The sequence below is a fragment of the Bactrocera latifrons genome, unplaced genomic scaffold, assembly GCF_001853355.1.
Source record: "Bactrocera latifrons isolate USDA-ARS-PBARC rearing strain unplaced genomic scaffold, ASM185335v1 scaffold_74, whole genome shotgun sequence".
NCBI classification, from domain to species: domain Eukaryota; kingdom Metazoa; phylum Arthropoda; class Insecta; order Diptera; family Tephritidae; genus Bactrocera; species Bactrocera latifrons.
Window position 1 is genome coordinate 1395746 of NW_017537423.1, and position 14852 is coordinate 1410597.

The 14852-nt window shown below is 40.2% G+C and overlaps 2 protein-coding genes across 2 annotated transcripts; one reads left to right on the forward strand and one right to left on the reverse strand.

The window, feature by feature from the left end:
• Positions 1–20: 20 nt before the first annotated feature.
• LOC108976189 lies at positions 21–11132 on the reverse strand. The gene is made up of 12 exons (XM_018945118.1): positions 10684–11132; positions 9371–10621; positions 4285–5007; positions 2661–4223; positions 2366–2595; positions 1932–2299; positions 1618–1856; positions 1352–1542; positions 958–1119; positions 408–869; positions 204–342; positions 21–26 (listed from the first exon to the last, which is right to left on the reverse strand). Exons 2-12 carry the CDS (start codon positions 10580–10582, stop codon positions 21–23), a joined length of 5295 nt encoding a protein of 1764 aa, XP_018800663.1. The 5' UTR covers positions 10583–10621; positions 10684–11132.
• A 2289-nt stretch (positions 11133–13421) lies between these two features.
• Positions 13422–14421, forward strand: LOC108976190. Its single transcript, XM_018945119.1, has one exon. It carries the CDS (start codon positions 13888–13890, stop codon positions 14419–14421), a length of 534 nt encoding a protein of 177 aa, XP_018800664.1. The 5' UTR covers positions 13422–13887.
• Positions 14422–14852: the final 431 nt, after the last annotated feature.

Consider the following 14852-nt stretch of genomic DNA (forward strand, 5'->3'; position numbering starts at 1 on the left):
AATAAATTAAGATAATTATTCTAAAACTTATAAACAAAAATATGGATTAAAAAATATAAATAATAATGTCTAAAATAATTAATTTAAACAATTTTGAAAAATAATAAATTAATCGTTCCAAAATAATCGAATAAATTCAAATGTTATTGCATAACCTAAAAATTTTAATTCTAATATTTATTCCGGTTCCCTCCTACACTCACCTTATTACAACCGCAGACATCATTACATTCGAATATGGGCACTGGATCTTCGAAATTGAAATCGGCGCTCAAACGGCCTTCCGTCGTGTACCAATTTTGACCAGATGCCTCACTGCATTGGCACTGCGATGAAATGCAGCTGCAAATATCCAAAAATAATTATATTCCATCTAAAAAAATTTATTTTATTATTCCACCACTCACCCATCCATACACGAGCAGATGCGCATTTGCGCCACACGATAATCGATTGGCGTGCAATTTTGCAGAATTATGGACTTTTTGATATACTTCAGATCGGGCAACATAATCTCATCGGACTCGTCATGCACTACAGTGGCCGTAGAAGCGCTCAGCATCTCATTGCCACCATTCTGCTCAGCGCCATTCAGACTGCCACACAATTTCTGCTCATTACGCACAACTTGTATCGGACGCGCTTCACGTCCGTTCGATATGTCATCGCAAATAATGCGACTGCGTAGACCCAGCGGACGGAATGAACGCATTTGCATGTTGAAACCAACAGTGCGTGCACATTCCGAGTCCTCGTGCGGTATACAATCGTATGGTAATTCGTCGGCTTTATTCTTCACCATCAAATCGGCGCCGTTAGCGATTAGCGCAATGCATAGGCGGGTAATGGAGTGACGGCAGGCGATGTGACTGCACAAAAGAGGGTGGAAAAGAGACAAGAGAGAAAGAAACACATAGAGTTAGTTTTTGTTAGCTGAAATCCTAGCGGCATACTTACAGCGGTGTATCACCCTCCACATTTTGTACATTGCAATCGGTGCCAGCTTGCAGCAGCATTGTGATCGTCTCCAAGCCATTACTGTGTAATGTGGCCCAATGTAGCACAGTGTTATTGTCATTGTCGCAAATATTCGGATCGGCACCGTGATTGAGTAGTAAACTATGAAGAGAGAGATGAGAACAATAAGAGCATTGATTTAGCTTCTTCTTCTTGTAGGGATAATAGCAGTTTTTTTTCGATTTTGCTTGCATAAGTTCTTTCACGATTCCGTTAGGTTGTTATTGTAACGGTAGAAAACATACATGAATTGTTGACAGTACTTGGTCGGTTAATAATCCGCGCTTCTTCCGGTTACATTGACCCGAAGGAACCGTTTTGTAAAGCCACTCACCTCACAATTTCCGTGTGTCCCAACTCTGCTGCCCACACCATAGCGGTCCAGCCACCATCATCTTGTGTGTTTATGAAGTCCATAAAATTCAATATGCTGCGGCACGAGCGATAACTGTCGATAATCAATTGCGCCGCTTCCAGATTACCAAGCTTGGCGGCAATGTGCAGACAGGTCTTGCCATCCAGGCCCTAGGTGTCAAAAATTGAAACAAATAGAGAGAAAATTATTTTTAAATTTTAAAGTCTACATTTTTTTCCAATTACCTTTATTGCCAAATCAGCGCCGCATTGTATGAACAAATTCAGTATATCACACTTGTCACCCAATACCGCACACATCGCCGCGGTGCGCAGCTCGCGGTCCAACATATTTATAAACTCCTTGGCATAACCCTTGCAAAGTAACAGAAAGGCCATCGGCAAGGTGCCAGAAAGCGCCACCAAATGCAAGCAGGTGCCATTAAGGAATTCGCGCATGCGCGTCTTCACATCGAAATCAGAGGCTGCAATATGCCAAAAGACAAGAATTTTTAAATTTTTTTAACTCTTTTTTATTTTCTATATAAAAAAACACGCACCGAGTATTTCAGCAACGCGCTCGAGATCGTCATTCTTCACCGCGTAATACATGTCGCGCGTGGAGAACTCCGAAATAGAGCTGCGTGTGCTACTGGCGCCACGACGCACATCGCGATTGCTTGGCGCACGGCCGCGCAGCACCACATTCATGACGGATTCGGGTATCAGCTGCTCGAAATTGATTTGGTGCGTACGCAGCGTACGTAGCGGTACAGTGTTGCTGGCAGCGCTGCCAGCAGCTGCAAACGACGTTGATGCGCCAACACCAACGTTTACGCCTACAGCGCTGTTAACAGTCACAGCATTGGAATGGCCATTTGGTTGCGCGGCGCCGCTCAAAACAGGTAGCGGCATTTTCGCAGCTTTGCTGTAACGAAAAATATAACGGTTATTTCGCATATGCTGTTCGAGTGGGATCTGAATTTGCATTTACATCTTTGGCGCTCTTTGACTAGGCAAGAATACAGGCAATGTTTGGCATTTCATCGTGACGATGGAGGTACGTTCCGGCGTGTCGATGCCGCAGTGCGGACACTTTAGCACCAATGTGGGACTAGTGTAGTTGCTGGCCGGTTGCTGCGCATCCATGGGGCTGCTGAGTATGAACTTCTCGGCGCATTCGGCGTGGAAAAAATGTTGACGCTTGCAAAGCACAAATTTCCCCTGCAAGTGGATACACAAAAGTTTAGTTAGTGTTTACAAAATATATTTTCCTAACCGACACGCACCTGCGTGCAAAATATGCCACAACCGGCGCAACAATTGTGTGTACTCAGCCGCTTCTTGTGGTCCTCGCACAACACCATATAGCTGACGCGCTGACTTGGTCGCAGCAGATTGAACACTTCGCCGCTCAGTTGATTGCTACAGCCCACCTTCTGCTCCTCGATGTTGTCAATGGCCCAACAGTAGGCCGTATCGGGTGTGTTGCGCGTGTAGAATTGTGTTTTCTTCTCGCAGTAGCAAATTAAATTGCGTTGCTGCGCAGTTCGGGCAGGTGGCGGCGGTGATGGTATGGTTACCACAGTGCCGATTGCGTTTAACGCGCTGACTGTGGCAGCTGCCAAGCCCACTGAGCGGTTGCTGGGCGATTGTAGCTCTTGTGATGATTCATTTATCTCGATGACTTCAAGCGAGGGCGCTTTTAGTAATTTCTGTTTGCACACGCTTACATTTGCGGTTGGCTTAGTGGTCGTTGCTGCTGCTGCCGATTTCTCAACAGCATTACGTTGACGCGCTTGCGGCTTTCGTCCCGCTTTTGCGCTTGTCGGCGAAGCGGTTGCAGCGCGTACTGGCATTAACTGCGCCGGCGCAGCGGTTGGTGTTGGTGTGCTCTCTTTAATGGCGGAGCGTTGCCGCAGCGTATGACTACGTCGTTCCACTTGTACGCGCGTAGTCGGCACGAACTCTTCATTGTCGCTTAGACTCTCTATATCACTGGCCTCTTCGCTAGTATTGCGGCGCAGCCCGAGTTTGCGCAAATTATTTTCCTTCTGTTTGGCTAGCTTGCGCTGCTGCTTCTTCGTTAGTTTGCGCTCCTCTGACAACCGATTTGTATGCCATTTCGCCGCTTTGATTTCACCCAAGAACTTATCTACGTCTACGCGTGGACGCGCGAGCTGCGCTTGCTCTTCAGCTAGCAATGCGGCGCGCGATGCTTCAATGTCTCGCAATAATTTACCACACAGTTTTTTCTTGACAAAGTTTGAACCGTGGCCAGTAGCTCTTTCTTCGGCGGGGTCCGCGCGTTCAGCCTTCTCCGTCTTCACTTGCTTGTTACCCGTATGCGCTTTCTCCGTTTCCAGCGCAGCATTCGACTCGACGTTATGACCGCCGCTGCCGCCACTATCCTCCCAGTTCTGTGCCTGTGTCAAACGCACCATATTAGTCGTTTCGAATTCATAACGCAGCTGGCTATTTTCAAGTATTTTCGTCGTTGGCTTAATGCGCCGCTGTGATCGTTTCGGTATGATAACGTCCGCAGGGTGACTGCCACGTTTTGTTGCTGAGCCGGGCGGCGTGTGATCACTGCTCTCGCTATTCGCGCCACTTGCGCCAGATTGTGATTTTTCTAACTGTTGCTGTTGCTGCAGTTGTTTTTGTTGCAGATGATGTAGTTTTGACTTGCGCCCGCGTTTCTTTGGTGGCGTCCGCTCTTCTATAGTTGGTATGGACGACTTACCGGCACTGCCTGGGGCTTCCGTCAAGCTTAACGGGTCGACTAGTGTTAGTTGTGGATTTACCACACAAGTCGAGGGTTCAATTTTGATTTCTTCAAGCGGTGGACCATCCTACAAGTAACGGTACACATGTTAACCTATTAAGTGCAGTGCAAACTATATTCAAACTTACCAACTGTTTGCTGTTGCCGCTAGGTGTCGCGCTACTATCGTTGCGGTTACCCAGCCGCACGCTGCGCCGCATGCGCTTACTGCCATCCCCGTTATTCGCTGCGGCGCCGGTGCCAGGACTCAACGATACGTCTTTACCACTTACAGTAGTATCTTCCTGTTCTATTTTGATGACTGGCAACGTCACTACATTTGTGCCTTCCACGTCATCCGGTTGTTTGCGTTTGCGTCCAACTGTTTTGCGCTCTTGCGGCGCGGCGCTTGTCGTTGCTAATGTCGCAGCGTCCGCCAATGTCGCCAACATCTGTTTATCCTCCTCTCTAGGTGGTAAATCAACACTTTGCTCAAAGCCCTCCATCGTCACAGTAATTTTTCTGCCACGTCCGCGCCCACGCTTCACCGGCTGCAGTTGTTGGATTTGTGCAGCAGCTGCCGCCGCCGCTGCCGCTGTTTCAAGCGCACCTGCTGCTATAGTAGTTGTAGCTGGTGGCGGACCATCAGCGTCAGTTGTTGTAGTAGGAAGATTAATGTTTTGAACCGGCTCTAGCTTCGTTGTTGGCTGTGCTGCGTCAACGGTTACTGCAATTTCCGCATTTTCCACTTTGGTCACCGACTTTGTCGTCTCAGCAGGCAGAGAATCGGGTGGATTAGTAACTTCGGAGAATCGACGCGTACGTCGTAAGCGACGAAGCGGACTAACACTGGCCGCACGCGCATTTGTAGCCTGTTATTGAGAAAATGCCAGAGTTAATAGAATTATCTGCTTGGAAAATTAGTAAGGGGACCGAAGAAGAAATAGACACATAATTCGTTATCCTTGAAAAACGCCGTGGTGCTAAAACTATCTAACGGTTAACTCGGTTAATAAATTCTAAAAAAAAGTTTTAGGAAATTCATAGTAAATTAGGGTTTCGACCTCATGAACCACGCTACGGATTTGACCCCGAAATAGGCACGTAACCCTTTAGCCTTTAGCATTTTAGAATAAGCTTTTTGAAATCCTTACTAGGGTTACAACCCCAAAATTTCAATCGGAATCTCAAAAATCAAATCAGTAGAATCCCTATCTAATATGAGATTCCGATTGAAATTCCGGTTAGTGAAGTGGCTGTCTAACGACGCACCTAAGCCTTTATGGGGACCATTGTGATGCCACTGGCACAAAAGTCACCGGTGCTTCGGATTGAGTTCATCAGTACGAACAATTTTATCCGGGCAACTTCCAACGTCGACCGCTAGTTGCTATTCTTTTTCTATATAGAGTCTTACAATTGTCTTACGCTCTTTTTCGGAGTCTAAATGTAGAGTAATGCCTTTTTACTATGCCTTTGAACCCATTGCCAGAACCAGAAGGATTTCTTTAATTGCTGTAACCTCTGCATGGAAGACAGGCGAAAGGCGTATCTAGAATTGCAGAGAATATCCCATTCTGTTAGGTATATAGATTGGAACCATCTGTATACATGCTTACCCTTGCGCTCTTGTCCACCTCGCCTTTTTCCACTCTTATCTGGAAGGAACGAAAAATCCTAATCCGATCCGAGTTTCAAACATCCTTTTTTATCTCATATTATTTACATAAGAAAAGAAACATTTTTTACTACCACAGTCCACCAGGCCTTTTATTTGTAATAAGTACCTTATCTACTAATAAGGTTGAATCGAAAAGAATCTTGAACAAATCTTGGTATGGAGATATCGATGGTGTTAGAGTCTAATATTCTAAAGTCACTCGTTTTCTTTATGCAGGTATTAAGTATGTTGATCAATATACGAACGACGTAACCTTTGCAGAGGTCTATCTGCGAAAACTTTCAAAAAGACTCTCCACTTCCATCTCTTTCATTATTGACTCAAAAATACCGCAAAGAGAGAGATGAAAGCCGCAATCACTACAAAAGTATATAATCCGTTGCAAAAGCTTAGTTTAACGAAGTGCACTAAACCCATTTAGACATCTCGCCAGAGCTTCTAAATCCATTAGCACGTCTAATACAAAATCTGAAGCAGCCATTTCCTCAATCTCACCAACCTACGCGAGTAAAACCTTTTCAAACTCGATATTACCATACTACGACCTGACTCAATCACGAATTTCGGACACACCAAATAGGTATATACCACAAAGAAGAAATGTAAAAACAATAAGAGAAAAAAATAAAATTCCATCCACACAAATAAACACAAAAATGATATCATTAGTGGCGTTATGCACGTGTTTTGGAACTGAAAGCTCGCGCTGCTTTGAATCGATATATGCATAGACACTTGTGTACTAATAGTGCTGGCAATCACGAAAGAGGTGGCATACTGAATGTCGGGATAGCTGGAGTTAGAATTGAAGGAAGTGCAGATAGCCGTGTGAGTTGAAAGAAAACGTTTCCAAAATAGTCGGGTATATGTAATATTAATGGACCTTTGCTTATCGTCCTGAAACAAGGAAAACTAATATCCAATGAACTGTTCGGCCCGGTTTTGAACTGATATTCGGGCTTGTGTAATAGTGATGCTTCTTCACCTATCTTTCTAAAATAAAAAATAAGATCGCAAATTAGCTGTTCGGCGCGGTTTTGAATAGAATGATCATTTAATTTGATAGACAAGCCGAACGACATTTTGTAGTTTCACAGGGGTCAATAAGGGGATAAAAATTTTTGCATAATAGTTGTATAGTCTGGAAATTTGTTTATCACTAGGTGAAACTTAACAAAATTCATAAAAATTTTAGCACCGCATTGGCGCTAGCTTTCGGAGAGCTTTTGACTTTGGCCAAAAACTTAAAAGTAGACCATTGTGAGCTTTTTACAGCAGAGTTGGATCCAAAATACTTGAAAATTATAAACTCTTCTATAAATCCAATTTCGTTTTAGATACAGGGTGCAGCGAATATACATATATGTGACCTGGTCTACGGAAAGGGAGCTTACGCGTCAAAAAATCCAAAAAATCAATTTTCACTTTTTAGTTTATTCGGATGGAAGACGAGATTTTTAACAGCTGTTTCCCAGAAAACTAGTTTTCGCACGTTAGCTAGCTTTTCGTAGACCAGGTCACATATGTATTTTATTAAAGATATGAAATTCCTTGTCTATTCTATAAATTTTCATTACTTTACTTACCTACACTCATCAGAAAAACTAAAATCCAATGTCATGAAATATATTTCGGGTTTATAACTAAATTTCTAGAATCGATTTTTTTTATTTTATTACTTATATACACGCTCTCTAGGCAGAAAAATTAAACACTGATCCCGTGAAATATATGCATTTCGGGACTCGATTATTTTTTTTTTTTTATTATTCTACATTCGTATCTCCTCTGTAATCGAAAAAAATTTAAATAATAAATTTCGGGGCTAAATCAATTTTCGGGATTGTGATTTTTAGCTTACATTACCAAATCTAAGAGATAAGCATACACAAATAAATATATGTATGTATGTATAAATGTATACGTAGTATGAACGAATCGATTGCTAGTGGACGGCGAAAACTAAACATTTACTAGCTTTCATTTGAGTAGCAGGCAGCGGTGGCATTAAGTGAGGGTATTCCCTGAACTTCAAACAAGTGCCACATATCTAGATAACTCAATTTTTCTATATGCAAAGGATGGATTTATACTGTTATTTCTAGTAAATTTTAATTTTCTTAATAATGGGTGACAAAATGATTTGCAACTAAAAGGAAAAGCTTCAGAAAGCTCAAGCACGAATATGGGAGAGGGCAAAGTGCAGATAAAACTAAGCAAAATAACGCTTTATTAACTAATAGGTGATAATTATTTGTTTATTTAAAGATATTTAATAAAACAGCCAAGCAGAAATAGTAAAAGCTAAGAGAGCTTTCGAGAGCGCCAAAATTAGAGTGGGTCTACGTACATTTGTATATTTGCATTTGCAATTTTATGCTTCTTTAATTCTCTTGAATTTCAAACATTTTTTGCTAGTGAAAAAAAATTTAAAAAATTTGCGGAAAGAATCACGTAGAACAAAAGCAACAAAGAAGTTGGTAACAGCAAGTGCAGGCAAAAGCAAATATTTTTTTGCAAAAGCACGAAATATATAATAGAAAAAGCTGCGAACTAAACATGAAGTAAATATGATCGTAGTTGGGTAGATGAGTGTTGCTTTAACCGAACTACACACGTATCCATACATACGTAGTAAGTGAATTTTTAGAGGGCAAACTGGAGCACGAATGAAATTGTTTGACACCGAAGGCGAGGGAGAGTCTGTAACACATTTTATGCTTACATATATTAATCAATTTAAATGATTTATTTAGGAATCCTGTTCTTTACGAATCGTTTCAGGTAAGACTCCAATGGCGTCATCCTTAGCAATTAATGGTCCTTAAGTTTTACATTATGAAGAGATTGAAGAATCCAGAGACTAGAAATGTGGCATGATTTCTTTTTGTAGTGTCAGCAGCTGTGATTTTATAATAGATTTCCTTACTGACAAACAGAGTCGCCACGTTCCCACGAAGTAATACCTAATCAGGTGGTTCCGTGGGAGAGTCTGGTGTTGGGAGTAGGTAAGGTTTAGCGGATTAAAGTTCCGCACTTCGGCTTTTGATGCTTCCCCAGGCAGATTTCAGCTAGATTACCTTCAAATCTCCTCAGTGACAAAATTAACAAATGTCATTTTTGTATGACGAAACTTGCCAAATCTAGTAGACTAGTGAGATATTATATTCAACAGCATAAGTCTCGTGATTAAGTATCGGTCGGAACCGATTATTATACTAGTTCGAGCAAGGTTTAATACGGTTCACAGGGCCGTAGAGAGAAAACCTGAACCCTGAATTTACTTCTTCGAGACAAACTTCTGCAAATCATTGTTGCTGAGCCCAGGCCTTCCTGAGCAAACTGTGCCCTGGCGGAATTATACCCAATCTTCCACCCTCTCTCCTTCACTGAAGTTTTATTATTACGCTGTAATAAAATCAATTTTCCGAGAAAAAAAATTTTTCTCACAAAACGAATTGATGTTTTACCAACTAATTTTTTATTTATTTCATAACTTCCTACCTACATTTCTCCACCTAAGCGTTTTTATAAACTTTTGCTTAAGTACTTACAATTTTATCAGTAGCATCGCTGTTGACCACATCGTTATGGGCTGTTTTCACACACTCATTCTCTCCGGCTACTCCCTGCTCTAAGCTAAGTAGTGTGCTGCTATTTATGTTGCTGGTGGTAGTGCTGGTGAGTTCCGCCTTCGGCTGTTGTGCTGCCGTCGTTAGCAGTATATTTGAAGTTGATGTAATTGCTGTTGTTGTTATAGTATCAACATTCGATATGTCACATGAGTCACCTCTAGATGATGTTGCAAGCAAATCCTCATCTACATCGTCAATATCTTGCTTAATTGAATCCAATTCGACCATAACTAAATCTGCAGCATCCGCGCTAATGGTAGCTGCCACCAAAGAATTTTCCAAATTTTGATTTGCTGACTCAGCTGTCATACCACTTTCCAGATGTGCATCCGCTGTGTACGGCACAACTTGTTGGCATGTACGCTTTGAGTCAGTAATGCCGTCATGAAAGCTGTCATCGGATTGACCTTGAGCGAGTGTGCCAATGCTGGCATTACTGCTACTGTTATAGTTACTGCAGTTGCTATTGCTAGTGCTGGTGTTGCTGCGTCTTTTTCTGTGCGCTGCATCTGGGCCGACGCCTGCAGCAATTGAAGTTTCACTTTCATGCAAAGATACTTTATCTTCCATACCGATTGCTTCCTCTTTACTTACAGCCGACACACACTGCATGTTTTCCGCCAGCGCAGCGCCACTTGTTGTGGTCTCAGTCGGCTGTTGCAAGTCCTCATCATCGGCCAACAAAGCTTTCATTTGTTCTTCCATAAAATCGGTTGTAGATGCACGATCTTCTTGATCCTGTGCCGTTAATTTTATTTTACTTTCTGTTTTGTTCAGCTCCTCAAACTTGTTGTCACCACTGCCCTTGGCGAGTTGCTCTAGTTTTATAGCTTTTCTGTTGTTATTATTGTTGCTACTGTTGGTATTGCCGTTTTGGCTTTGTTTGCACTCCTGTTGAGTGCTGTTGGCCGACGTCGTTGACGCCTGGTGCTGCTTATGTGTTTGTGCTTTTCTGTCCTTATCTTTGCATGCGAATCGATTATTCACCATGGTACGCCATTTCAGCGTTTTGTCTTCGGCCAAATCGTGATTGAGCAGCGAACCACCTTCAGCGGTGCTCGTAGCGCATTCAGCATCAAAAGTACTGGACATAGAGCTGAGCAGTGACTCCATACAATCGGCGGTAGTCATGTTATTAATTGGTATTAGTGCGGAAAACAAATGCCTACACTACAATCTTAAATTGTAGTTAAATTTTTATCTATATATGAAATATTTACATTTATACATACGTATGTAATATGTAGCTAATTCTATTTTCCAATCGGCATAAGCATGTATACGGATACATAGATACTTTTTATATTTTGTATGGATTTGTGTAACCAAATAACAATCACACGTTAGCAATGTAATTCAAAGTAAAGTATTTTTTTCGTAATTAGTCTACACAGATTTGTCCCGAAACACAGATATTGTGAAGTCAACTTCAATAATCGAATTTCGTTTATCACCATTACTGTAGACAAAATGCACAAATTGTCCACCGTTTGAACATAAAAAATTGTGTTCACAGCTGTTTACGCCCAACGCCCCCTCGTACACGTCGCTACTTCTGCTTACCCACAAATGCTCGCTGTCTTACTTCACCAGCAGCGCGGTTGTGTTAACACAATTTTAACTACTTTACACCAAATATTTAATATAGTATTTCAAAATATTTAATATTTCCAAATATTTTTATGCAATTTCATATGTGTTATATATTACTTTTTTACGCTCAATCAATTTACATACATACATTCACAGCTCCACAAATCTCTATACTCGGCAATATACTTTTAGCTGCTCTTGAACGTAATAATGCTTTGCTTCTTAGCACTGCCGTTTTTTCTTGCATTACTTATCTACACTTTTGCTTATTCTGCTTCTTCTTTAGCTATTAGTTAAATATGTATTGCCTTTTCTGTATGTACTCACATGTTTTCTGTTTTTTTTTTTTTTTTTTTTTTTTTTTTTTTTTTTTTTTTTTTTTTTTTTYTTTTTTTTTTTTTTTTTTTTTTTTTTTTTGTATAATTAAACAAATTATTTGCACATTTCATTTCAGTTTTCAAACATTTTCAATATTTTAGTAATACAACAATTTTGCTCAGCTTCATTCATGTATATGTATGTAAGTAAGCATATCTGAATTACATATTCACGCTCGGTATATGTTCGATTTACATGCGCCAACGCTGCTTTCTTACTTCAGCTTCACCTCACCGCCCCGCTTACTCCTAAAACCATTCATCACCCATAGCACGTTCGCACATCTCAATTTCATTGTAAAAATTATATTTTCTTTAACACTAAAATTCAGTTCATCGCCACGGGTTTAATATCATAATTTTGGCATTTGATTTTCTTTAAGTCGTTTAATTTTTAAATTACAAACATTATGTTTTTTCTTTACACAAATCTTACTGAAATTCTTCAGCTGCTTTGCTCCCGTCTTGTTGGAACGAACTCTTCTGTTGGCATACTCAATGCCGTCGTATAGCCAATAGCCTCACATCAGCAACGTAGCCGACACTGACGTCGCTGCCGCAACGCTCGCTTGTCGCTCGCTTTCCATTCAATAAAGAACCGCTGCTCGCGATAGCGTTGCCGTCAGGCTATGCTCTGCCACCATGTGACGCCCCTGTTTTATTTGTTGTTGATATTATTAAACATACGCTCTTTAATCATTCAATTTAGTTGACCAAAGTTCTCTCGCATTCGCACGTAGCTGCTCCAAAAGTATGATTTTTGTTTACCCCCTCTCCAATAAGTTCCCAACAACAAAAACAACTCTATATAATTAGCCCCTTGATGATTGCTTTGCTATTGTTTTTGTACCATGTCACGTTTGTAGGGAGTCCTCTGTCGTATTGTTATTGCTATTAAAAGCTGCTTGTGTTGCTGCAATTAGCGGTTTCATTTGCACTCTCACATGTACCCACGCTCTTTTTGCACTTCCCTAAACTCGTTTACGCTCGCTCTTTGTTTGCGGCTGCCGTACACAGACGTTTTTCTTTTGTTACTACTTCTCAGCTGCTGCTGTTGCTGCACCCCCTTTTTAATGAACTTTGTTTGCTATTAAATTTTCACATGTTTTTTACGAAATTTTTGTCTGCGAAATTCAGCGCGGTTTTCCAATTTGATATACTCGCACTTTCAATTATTTAATTTCACTTTTCACGAGCTATTTTCATGTTTTCTTACAGCAACTGTTTTCAGTTCTCTCGATAGTGACTTTTCCTTGCGTTTGTGCTTTCAGAACACACCCGTTTCGGGAAATCTGAAATACAGAGTTGCCTAAGCTAAATTGCTTTGACAGCTATGCGATAATTAAAATTAAATTATTTATTCGTTATAACTTTCACGAAGCCTGTTATATTTATTTATTTAATATAGTGAGATGGAAATATTTTGATAGTAAGTAGTTCAAATAGTTTTCTATTAATCCTGGTAACGAAAAGCGAATAGAAAACGCCACTATGTATATATTGAAAATATAGATAATTTTATTACACAAACCCGGAAACGGAAATGTAACCTTGGATTACTTTTTTTTAATGGCCCCTATTTTTTTATGTGGCCTAATTTTAACTCTTAATTCTTCGAAATGTTAAATATTATTATCAACTTCCTGAACTCGTGTTAAAAAATATAGGTAAAATTGTATATTGTTATGCTGAAAAATTATAATACCCAAGTCTTAAATAGATTCAGTAAATTTAATTTCAAAAGCTATTAAATTTTTACTAATTATTGCAAGAAATGTCCACGTAAAAAATATTGCTAAAGATAATTATAAATATATAAAATATTCCATCGCAATAATAAAAAATAAATGTAGTACCTTTGACTAATTCTTTGTCATCTGAAACACCCAGTACGCTACTGCACAGCACACTGTTCGCGGTGAATTATGACATCCATGGTGAGTAAAATGCATGGTGTCATTTGATGTTTTCAATATTTTGTTTTTGTTGTTCTGCAGAGCTGAAAAGAAAAGGTTATAGTGATTTTGCGCTGTGTCGCGGTTCAGTGAAATTGTGAATTTTCTAAAGGAAAAACCAAGAAAAATCCTAAAAAGTGTGTAAAAAGCACTAAAAACGTGTTAAAAGGCATCGCCAAAATTCGTAAAAGTGCGCGAAATTCTTTTACAGATTCAAAATAGAAAAATTATACATACCACCCCCAGTGAAAAGTTGTGAAAACACAGCCATACAAGCAGGCTTTACCAAGTGAGAAAAGCGTAAAGTTTTTTGCAGTGTAAAAAGGCAATACAATCAAATTTAGTGCAAATAAAAACTATAGCAAAGAAATATTTGTGCAGATAAACACTGAACAAAACTGTTAGGCTTCTCCTTTTTGTCTCATAACATTATTTATTAAGCACCTTCAGTAAAAGCGTCAAGACGCCGCCAACAGCGCCAGCTTCACCCCCCGCGGAGCATACGTGCGTGATGCGTGACCTCGGCACCAAAATGGCCGAGCTGAAATTCGAGGCTCCATTAGCTAAATTCGAGGAGACTGATGAATGGGGCGGTTGTGACTTCATTACCAATCAAAATACGATTAATGATACATTGAATTTGAATCTGAAAGATTCGTCGTTGAAGCAGGAAAACAAGATGCGCCTACTTGAAGAGGCTGTGCGTGATGCACATGTGAGCAGGAATGGTGTGCTCATGACGAACGGCAGTAATGCTGATAAGGCTGACGGCGGTGCAATAAGTCCCAATTGTAATTCCTTATTGGCCGCTGAGTTGGGATTGGATGTTGGTTTGGCGCCCGGTGATGATGGTTGCGATAAACGTTCCACCGTTGGGGATACCGTTGATAATTTTGCTGAAACATTCGGCGGTAGTCTCGAGGATTTAGTTAATACATTTGATGAAAAAATAACCAAATGTTTCGGAAATTTCGAAGAGAATGTTGAGGATTTGGCACCGGTGCAAGTTCGCAGCCAGGAGGAAATCATGAATGAATGCCAGTGAGTAAAAATAAATTTTATAGTTATAATGAAAATGACAAATATGGTTGGCTAATTGTTTTCAGTCAATTTTAATTATCCAATCGATAGCCGGTGCCTATCAAGACGATTATGCTACTTGTCAAATTTGTTTTTACGCTTTTCTGTTGTTGTTTTATTATTCCATTGCTTATATATTAAAACTTTATTTTTTTTTTTTTTTTGTAAATTCATGCGGCATATTTTTCATGTATGCACTACTCTTGACACCTTTGCCAGCGCCTGCGCACTAAATATGCACTACCCGCAAGCTAGTATTATTTGTAAAATACGCTTGAATTTTCGTACAAACAAAAAACAGCACACACCCACTAATTCTCTGCATTTCTAACGAGCCGCTATGAATATAGTACATATACATATATGCAAGTTCATTTGCCAAACACATATAAGTCT